This window comes from Lactuca virosa, chromosome 8, assembly GCF_052849685.1.
Source record: "Lactuca virosa cultivar CGN04683 chromosome 8, Lactuca_virosa_CGN04683_v6, whole genome shotgun sequence".
Taxonomy (NCBI): domain Eukaryota; kingdom Viridiplantae; phylum Streptophyta; class Magnoliopsida; order Asterales; family Asteraceae; genus Lactuca; species Lactuca virosa.
This window is the reverse complement of record NC_136433.1, coordinates 305,503,296-305,513,612: the sequence shown is the minus strand read 5'-3', so window position 1 is coordinate 305,513,612 and position 10,317 is coordinate 305,503,296. Positions and strand designations below refer to the sequence as shown.

The 10,317-nt window shown below is 37.8% G+C and overlaps 1 protein-coding gene across 7 annotated transcripts; it reads right to left on the bottom strand.

Moving 5' to 3' along the window:
* Positions 1-3,870: 3,870 nt before the first annotated feature.
* On the bottom strand, positions 3,871-7,930 carry LOC145132379 (2,3-bisphosphoglycerate-independent phosphoglycerate mutase 1-like). 7 transcript variants are annotated; one of them, XM_079067130.1, is made up of 10 exons: positions 7,544-7,930; positions 7,316-7,374; positions 6,755-7,215; positions 6,487-6,679; positions 6,308-6,395; positions 6,086-6,223; positions 5,145-5,774; positions 4,724-5,053; positions 4,250-4,412; positions 3,871-4,181 (listed from the first exon to the last, which is right to left on the bottom strand). In XM_079067130.1, exons 3-5 carry the CDS (start codon positions 6,955-6,957, stop codon positions 6,321-6,323), a joined length of 471 nt encoding a protein of 156 aa, XP_078923256.1. In that variant the 5' UTR covers positions 6,958-7,215; positions 7,316-7,374; positions 7,544-7,930; the 3' UTR covers positions 3,871-4,181; positions 4,250-4,412; positions 4,724-5,053; positions 5,145-5,774; positions 6,086-6,223; positions 6,308-6,320. The 7 variants fall into 7 exon arrangements, with proteins under 7 accessions (XP_078923256.1, XP_078923257.1, XP_078923254.1 ...); XM_079067131.1 differs by having other exon boundaries at positions 4,250-4,384; XM_079067128.1 differs by having other exon boundaries at positions 4,250-5,053; positions 5,145-5,259; positions 5,380-5,774.
* Positions 7,931-10,317: the final 2,387 nt, after the last annotated feature.

Genomic DNA, 10,317 nt, shown 5'->3' with positions numbered 1-10,317 from the left:
CTCAAAAATCAGAAGGCGACTCGTCGAGTAGGTGGGGTGACTCGACGAGTAGGAGCACGTTCCGGGTCGCGGGTTAAGTGACCTACTCGACGAGTCGGAGGACCGACTCGGCGAGTTGGTTAGGGTTTGGGAAACCCTAAATTCGGGACTTGGCACCCTATTTAAGCATCTTATTCTCCTCCTGTTGGTTCCATTCCCAGCCCCCATTGTCCAGAACTTAACCCACGAAACCCTAGATCATTTGGTGAGTGTGTGAGCCATTCTTGAGTATTTTGGTGTTCTTGGAGGCTAGAAGAAGAAGAAGGAGATTGAAGGTTCAAGGAGTAACTTGTAGATCCAGCAACACCGTCTCATTTCCATCATTTTCTGGTAATCAAGTCTTCATCTTGACTTATAGCTTCTTAGATCTATTTATGTCCACTTTATGAGAGTTTTGGTCCATGGAGCTTGATCTATGGGACAAGGATGTCCCAAGCAAATATCCTTTCAGATATGGGGTCCCTAAGAGTGGTTAAGGCATAAAGGTGCAAGCTTTATGCCATTAGAACTCCCCATGCAAGGTTTAAGAGGTTGTTATGGCCTTTTGAGAAAAAAGGGCCATGCATAGATGTAAAGCAGAGGCTTTATGTATTATTTCGACCCTAGAAGGTTAGATCTGGGTCCTGGATGCTTTGTGCCCGACTGAAATCGTCTGAATAGATTTGGACTTAGGAGGAGTCGACGAGTTGCTCTTAGGACTCGGCGAGTCAAGCCGTTTTCTTGCCCAAAATCCTATTGATAGCGGGTGTGTGTTGAGTTGGTAGAGGACTCAGCCAGTTAGGTTCATTATGAACTTGAAGATCATCGTACTCGACGAGTTCAAGGATGAACTCGGCGAGTCCAAGGCAATCTCCCAACCCATAAAGACGGACTCGACAAGTTGTTTATAGAACTCGGCGAGTCATAGACTGGACACATTCATATGATGAAGATGAACTTGACGAGTTCAAGGATGAACTCGGCGAGTCGGTTGAAGATGGTCCCGATGTTATGGTTGAAGGTGAACTCGTCGAGTTCTTGCTAGACTCGACGAGTAGAGTCGGGGGGTTGTATCATTTTGAAAGAATAGGGACTCGACGAGTTGGTGGACCAACTCGGCGAGTCAAGTCAACTGGATGTTGACTTTGACCTAGTTTGACTTTTGAGGGTATTGTAGTCTAAGTGTTATTTTGGGTATTTATAGTTCGGGGAGCCGAAGGATCACAGTTCAGGAGCTGCCGATTAGCAGCCAAAAGTGTTCAGCTAGTCTTCAGCGGTGTGAGGTGAGTCTCCTCACTGGTTGTATGGGTCTACGGCCACAATGTCGGCCCATTTAGTTTATGTATAGTAGGAAGACCCGGGGGTTAGCCCTAGGCATTATGTATGAAAGACCATGAGGCGACTCCTGGCACACTGCATGATATTATGTATAGTAAGAAGACCCGGGGGTTAGCCCTAGGCATTATGTATGAAAGATCAGGAGGTGGATCCTGGCACATTGTATGCTATTATGAATGAAAGACCAAGAGGTGGCTCCTGGCACAATGTATGCTAGGGATGAGCTTTAGAACCGGACCGGTTCGGAATCGGAACCGGTTTTCCTACATTATAAGAACCAGGAACCGGACCGCCGGTTCTAGCGCCAGTTTCGGTTCCGGTCCCGGTTTTCCGGTTATTTTTCAAATTAGAACCGGTTGAAATGTTGTAGACGATATGTTATCTTTCGGAGCTTGTAAATAATTCAATATTTAACCAAATTATGACTTTTTACACTCTAAATTGAAGTACAAACACTAAATTACATGATGAAAAAAAAATCAAGTAATTCCGATTTCATATGAGTGAGTTATGCGCATTTTAAAAGTGGGACAGATTCCAAAAAAAATGCTGAAACAAAAAATACGCAACATTGATATGTTGTCTTCCAGGGTCTATAGCAAATTCAATATCTAACCAAAATATGTGTTTATATAGTCTAAAATGAAGTACAAACACCAAATTACATGTTGGAAAAAAAATAAAGTAATTCCGACGTCATATGAATGAGTTATGCACATTTAAAAAACGGAACAAATTAAAAAAAAAACAAAATAAGTGTTGAAATAGAAAAAACGCAGCATCAATATTTTTTCTTCTGGGGCATGTGTCTGATTCAATATCTAACCAAAATACATGTTTGTAGAGTCAAAAATGAATTACAAACTCCAAATTACATGTTGGAAAAAAAATCAACTAAATCCGACTTCATATGAGTTATGCACATTTTAAAAAACGAAAAAAAATGTTAAACCGGTTCCGGTTTTTAGAACCGGGACCGGTTTTCATAAAAATGGAGAACCGGTAACCGGACCTTGTTACCAATTCCGGTTCCGGTTCCGGTTCCGGTCCGGTTCCGGTTCCGGCGGTTCTAATGCTCATCCGTACTGTATGCTGATTAGCTAAGTAGAGTAGTATGTATGCTAGTTGTCTTTGTGATGCTTGCATGGAAGACCAGGGGGTGGCCCTTGGCACTTGTCTGTAAGACCCAGGGAGTGGCCCCAGGCTTAACAAGAAAGACCACGTGCGGCCCGTGGCATAACAGCAAGACTATGTTTGGCACATAGCACCTTACGTGATTATGGATATGTTTGTTATGTATGGCTCACCAGTATGTATGGCATGTATGGCCCAGTTGATATGTATGGTATGTGGTATTTGGGGAACTCACTAAGCTTCGTGCTTACGGTTTACAGTTTTGGTTTCAGGTATCTTCAGTTCAAGAAAAAGGAGCTCGAGACGATCGCAACGCATTCACCCATGTTATTCCGCATTATGTGATCTTTGGGATTTGACTTTGATATTTGTTGTAAATGAAATGTTTTCAATGTCTGGAACAACGTTATTAAAGGTTTTTTTATATTAAAAATGAAATTTTTGGCCTTGAATTTTAGGATGTTACATGCGAAGTCATTTTGTTCCAAAAGTGTGGCGGTTGAAAAGTTCGAAATTGTCGGGCGAAACCCGGTTTCTGATCCGAACAGTTTTCTGACGAACCCAAATTGTGTTGCCTACTCGCTTTTTCCCAATCAAAAACCTTCAAGTGTTGTTTTGTTTAAAAAGTGTTTCGTTTGTGAAATCCAAGTAACGGTTTGGATCCAAGTTCCAGATCAGAACAAAGCATCGATAAAGCACACAACAAAAGTGAGTTCTAAGCCCCCTTTTATACTTTTGATGTTTTCATGGGAAAATATATGCACAACTTGTCATTACGTTTATATAAACACCAACCTGTTAGTTAAAATTTTATTTAATTCAATGTTTTTGTTATATATAAAACAGTGGTTAAAACGAACACTAATATATATATATATATATATATATATATATATATATATATATATATATATATATATATATATAACAAAAGAAATGGTGAACTTTAATATTTAACTAGAAAAGTGACCCAGTGTTGTGGATTTTTCAAAAAAATTAAAAAACAGACAAAGAAAGGAAAGATTAATTGATTGGCTGTCTCTTACCGATTACCAGGTCCAACTTCAAGGAAAAACTGTAATTGTAAAACTCACAGGAAAAACAACCAAAAGTTATCCAAAAATGGACACACCTATGAGAACAGACAACAAAATTTTCCAAAAAAATCAACTCAATAACGCACAGGACGTAATGTTATTACCAGTCTTTACTTAATGGTTGGATTACTATTAGTTTATAACCACAAACGAAATAAAATTGATTTCTGTCCTCAATTCTCACTATGGACACTCTAACTTCTGCTTTCATTGAAGGTGCCAACCATAGTATCATGTTCTATGAAGAAACTGTAGAAATGAACTACCAAAGGCTACTTCCAAAAAGGACAACCATACTATGATGGTCTTATAAGAAAATGTAAAAATGGACGGTCACAATAACATTAATATTCATACATATTTATTCTGGTATTAGTATTATTGAGAAGGTGGACAACTGTTTTGAAAAGAAACTGGTAAATGATATCTCATTTCTTCTCCTTGTTCCATGTTTTTTTTTCGTCTTAGTGTTCTCACTTCTGCTCCTTCTTCAACCTTAAACTTTATACGTTCAGCTCAAAGTAGGCTGGTATCATAGAGGCAAATTTGTTTAATGTTGTAAACCCTGGTCAGGTAAGAAATGAAGGTAGACCCCTGAAACAGAAACTAAAATTAGTATTTTATAAAAAGAAAAAAGTAATAAAATGAAAAGTCATACTTACATAGGTTGGTCAGAGGCTTTTGTTGCAGCCCTTATAAGGCAGTAACCTATGTCACCAGCCAATGATGATAATTCACCAATCAAAACTGCAAAAACATGGCGTACTCCTTGGACAGCTCCACCTTCTGCTGATACTCTTGAACAACAAAAGGAAATTTTTCAACCTATAAAAAAATTATGGTTGACAAATATAGTCCTTCGGGTAAAGAAATGGCCATCCTGCTTATGCTTATGTGGCTGTTGATAAGGAAGGGTTAAATGTAAGGAATATCAATGTACTTCCATTTATTTGTTACTTTCATCTCTACTTATAAAATCATTGAGGAAGTACATTGTCTAAATAAGAAAAAAAAAATTAATACATCTCTATAATTGAGTAGATTATGCAATATTTTTAGAATATAAAGTACATTGCTAATTTTTGCATTGAAAAGCGAATGTGCAATCGAATTGGAAGTATAAGTCTTTATTGTACCATTTTCCAACAATTGAACGCCTCGGCCAACACCTTCAGTTATTGTAAGAAAACAAGTAGTCTTTTTTTATTGCCACCACTATCTTCACACAACAGACACATTCAACACATTTATACTTCTAAACAATTTAATGAAATACCAAGGGTGAGTTGTTCTGGTGAAGGAGAAGAAAAGAGGGGAATTTTGGTCTTTTTGTGTGTCTTATGATCTGTGATTTTATGTTGATTCTTCTGGAGGGTAATTGGTATTCAGATAATAATGAGGAAGTTTCTGGCAGATTCAGCTGAGTATTTCCAATGAAAGTCAACAGAATAGTGTGGAGGTGTAAACTGAAGTACAAAGTTGAAAGAAAACATTACGGTTCATACGACATAAATCAAATATATGTCAAATGAGATAGGAAAAAAAAAAAAGCATTACTCTGTTAAATTGGGTATTCCTATTATTTAATTTTGTCGATGCATCATTACGGAATGTCCTTATAGCAGGTTTGGATGTTAATATGTTTGAAGCAAGCCTTATTGCTGTAATCAACCTACCCCAACAACAAATTATAGATTAAACATCTGATCAATAATACAAATATTAAGAATAGGTCAACAAAACTGCATCACTCAGAACAAAACAATATATCCAGGATTGATACTCCTCTTACCTGTTCTTTATAGAAACAAATCTTCAAATTTAGAGCTTACAGAAAATTTGCCCATTTTTGTATTCAAAATAACAAATAACAACAATCAAAATGGAGTCATCAATTTTCCCCTTAATAATCAATCATATAACAGAAAATCAAAAAATTGAACACCATAATTCATGTTATTTCATTTTTGTTTGAAATATAACATATAACTATTCATAGTTATTTTTTAGTTGTTAAATAAAAACAATCCAACTTTTCTATCTATTTACATACCTTCGTGGTCGACAGGTACATTCACAGCTGCATATCAATTAGTCGTAACAATCTTTGTAACCCTAATATACACGATAGAATTGTGTTACCTTGAGCTTTGACCATCCCATGTAGTGCGCCATTTCATCAAACACCTATTGAACATCATAAAATATAAGACCATAATGGAGCATTTAATCTAAAGAAAGTGAATTTTGTAGATATGATAATTTGGTATATAACATGTAGCTTTTTGAAAGTAAAACATATGAAAACAAAAAGGTAAGAAATAAAAGCAGAATGCTATAATACATACAAAAATATGGAAGTTTATTCCTATTTCTTGCATTTATCCCATTAATTCACTATGTTAAACGTTTAAAGAAGCCACAAAACCATACATACGACTCTGTTAAATTCCAATTCTGTAGTTCTAACATTCAAATAGGAGTTACCGCTAACTTACTGGCTGAAGAGTGTGAGAGGTTAAAATTTGAACATTTCCTTCTTTATCAAGAGCAGGCTCTCCCTTCTTGTTTATCTTCACCATGTCCTCAGCATTACCATCATCAGCAATCATCTGCTCTACTGCATCCAAGATCATCTGTTTCACAAAATCAAATTCCTTCATATACAATCAAAAACATAAAACAAATTAACAATTTTATAATATATCTTTTTTTTTTACCTTAACAGCTTCATCAGCCTTGCATGCTACAACAGTAGCCTTGACCGGTATGCCCAACCATTTCACCATTTGGTATGTTCAAACGCACCTAAATGCAACAAATAGCAACCTACTTTTAATTTATCTCTTTTCCATTTTTGAATTTGTATTTAAAAAAATATTCAAAAAGTTGTTTTTACCTGATCAAATCTTCCACTAAGGATAGCATCACATGCCTTCTCACCAATCTCCAAAGATTTCATCTTTGGTTGAACATTAAAAGTAATTCCACTATCACTTGGAATCTCAACATATTCTTCCAGCTCAGCATTGAAATATCCAGACCAGTTTCCATTCCAGAAAAATGTCACATGTCCGAATTTCACTGTCTCACTGTTAATCAAAAAGTCAAAACATGGTCAACTCAAGATTCAAGAAATCAAGATTTCTTTCAAACAAATAAATTACCTGCAAGCGAAAGTGTGGATCCCATTATGAACCAAGCATTCGCCAGATGTCCTATCGATCAATGGAGGAGATACAAGGTAGTGATTTGGAAGCTTCAATTCTCCATCATACTGAAGCATACATGCATACCGGATTTTTGGGACCGACACTCTGTCAAATTTATCAAACTTTTCATATTCAAGGGCTTGTGCAAGCATGGTCATACGATCTGCAGTTCTGCACGGAAGTTGAACGTGACAACAGCATCCCCATCAACACAGGGCTTCCACTTTCATCAACAATCACAAATGGAGGTAAAAAAAATCAAAAACAAAGCTCGTCTTTGTCTAAACAGTAGAGAGGAACCGGATAACATATATTGGAGGCAGGTTAAGAATATCAAGACATATTTGCCCTAGTGTGTCGATATTTGGGTGGTAAATAGGAGTGGCAATCGTTACAATAGGAGCTGCAATTCGTACCTATGAAAAACATCCAAATCCATCCACATCATTCACACAGACAAAACAACAAACACTTTGTGTACATAAAAAGAAAATGTTCAGTTATCAGTTATATCACCTTTCGGTATCTGGAGCTTAATCTTGAAACCCCCCCTTTATCTTCAGGACCGTGGATTCCTGTTAAAAAAACGAATTAAGGAATAATGAATTGTAAAAGAAGTAGCAGATACCTTCTGATGAACAGAAAATAGAAACATGTGAACTTAATAGCTCAAATCATTCTAAAGAAATCAAACGAACGCGTGAAGAAGCTCAAATAAAGTGAGCCGTAGAACTAATGAAGTACCTGCAACATAATAGACTTCAGTTTAAACCTTTGATGGAAGTTATAAGCGGTCAGGTATAGAGAGAGTAAGTGTTGACGTCTTTGAATAGAATGAGGCCGATATATCCAAGGTACGAGACGGTCAAGCGAGCAGACTCGATTGGAATAATGACTTGTATTAAGTGCATCGGCTCTGAACGGAACAGATCCATCGGCGGACAACATCCGCCTCGGCCCCCGTGCTCTGCCATCTGTAGACTTTCGATTGCGTCAGAATCCTTCGTCGAGATTGATCAGTATCTCTCGGCAGCACAGGAATAGAGAACGACCAGAGAAAAATCGACGACGCAATCGTCACTACCGCCTTGTTCCCGAGGATTTTTTGTAAATTTAGGGAAGGAAAATTTTGACGGAAAAAAGGGAGGTGTTGGAAAATATTCATTATAACGTGTTCCGGAGTTTTAAGAAAATGAAAAGAAATGAAAGGAAAATTTTAAATTTTCGTGTTCCGAGTAAGGAGGAAAAAAAAATAAAACTAAAAATTTTCTTTCCCCTCACTTTCTTCCCAAATCCGCCCAATTTGGGAGGAAAATATAAGTCCAAAATCCTTCCCCTCCCCTCACTTTCCTTCCATTAATGAAACTAGGGAACACGATTTTCTTTCGACACCCCTCACTTTCCCTCCGTATCCTCCCATTTCTCTCCTTAAGTAGAACTCGGGAACAAGGCGTATATCTGCTCTCGGGAGTTCTATTAAGGAACCGACTCCATCTGCCTCAAAATGGAATAAAAGATTGATAGATGAGTCGCTGGAGGAACAAAACTGAATTATAGGGGCGGTGTTGTGGATGGTTAATAACAACGGCGTATGACGGGTCGATTATGAGGTTTCTGAAAGAAATCAGGTTGCGTAGCAGGAGAGGTGGGTTGGGGAAAGTGGTGGCTGATTAGCGGATATGGGGTGAAGGAAACCGCCCGGTGACAAAACCAAAGACTGCTGAGAAGCAAATTTCGAGGTAGAGTGCTCGAGAAGCATAGAAATGAGTTGGTGATGGAAGCCAGATTATTTGAGGGGGTGGATAGTTGAGATTAACCAAAATAAGGTGAACTAACTAACCATGAATAGTACCCTGGTAGGTATTGTTCCTAAGCATCGGCCTTCTAACCGCCCGGTGACAAAACCAAAGACCGGTGAGAAGCAAAATCGGAGGTGGAGTGCTCGAGAAGCATAGAATTGAGTCGGTGATGGAAGCCAAATTATTTGAGATTATTTGAGGCGGTGGATAGTTGAGATTAACCAAAGTCAGGTGAACTAACTAACCCATGAACAGTACCCTGGTCAGGTACTGTTCCTAAGCATTGGCCTTCTTTAATATATATATATATATATATATATATATATATATATATATATATATATATATATATATATATATATATATATATATATATATATATATATATATATATATATATTAAAGAGCAAGGATCATTTGAAAACTCATATTTTCCCAAGAACCTGAGAACTAAAAGTGGACCGTTAGATTAAAAAAGTTAAGGGTTAAGATCTTTGATGGTAATTTTGTAAATAAATAGAAAAAAAACAAGGAAGGGTATCTTAATAAAATAAGATAAGGGCATTTAAGGAACAGGTAATTAGCTCCCCAAATAAACATATCAGATCGTGATTAGTCTTTCTATCGCTCGTTCCCTTCTCCGATTCTTCACCGACTCCATCGACCTCCTCCCTCTTCGTCGACCCCTCCCTCTTCCCTCTAACAACCACCCTACCTCTGTCAACAACCACCGCCTTCATTGAAGATTCTCAGATGATTGATAGATTTAACATCGCGGTGGTTGCGTCATTCTTCCCTCTCGAAGTTTCGTGCCCTAATAAATCAGCCAAAGGTCTGATCGCTCCGAACCTCCCGATTCTCCTTCGCCTCTGAGCTTCCGGTCTCTGAGCCAGAGGACGACTCAATGTTTGGAAGCAGCAACACCGTCCTTTCAATCCAGAGTCGTCACTTTCTCGCCTTCAGATCTGGATCCACAATCGATCCATATTTCGTAGTCGTTATCATGAATCGACATGGAATCCAAAATCCTCCAATGATCTAGGCTTAATTGTGACATCCCCTAATTTCACGGCCAGAAAAGACCGATTTAATTTATGCTTTTTAAAATAAAATCATAGAAATCTTTTCAAAAGATGTTGCGGAATTGGTCCCCAAACAACATATGATAAAAGTTTATCAAAACCCTTCATTGAGAAGGTATATATTTTCCATATATATCAAAACCTCGGGATGTCATGTTCCGATACAGATCAAAAGCATAAACAAGACATTATAAGCATTACTACAGTTATTTACAACTACTGGCCTATAATCCAAAAATCTCACGTCATCCTCCGACTATGCTCGGGGTCCACTACCTGTAATCATAAAAAAACTGAGTGGGTCAGGCTTGGAAGCCTGGTGAGCATATATGGTTTTCAACCCACAGTAATAATAAACTTATTAAGTTCACCAATCAACAATAACCCTGATTACCCGTTCCCGTTATCCTCACTTTACGTCCCTAAACACTTTTCACAAGGGACCTAGCCTAAAGAATATCATCGGGATGGACACTACTGCTAAGGGGTTTCCTTAGCCATACATGTCTTAAAGGCAACCATGAGGGGGGATGGAGTACAGCGAATGAACACTCTAGTCCATTAACACCTACAGGTTGCGGACCTGCTAATGTTTCCCACTAGACTGTCTAGAAAGTCTGTGGTCGTCATCCAAACT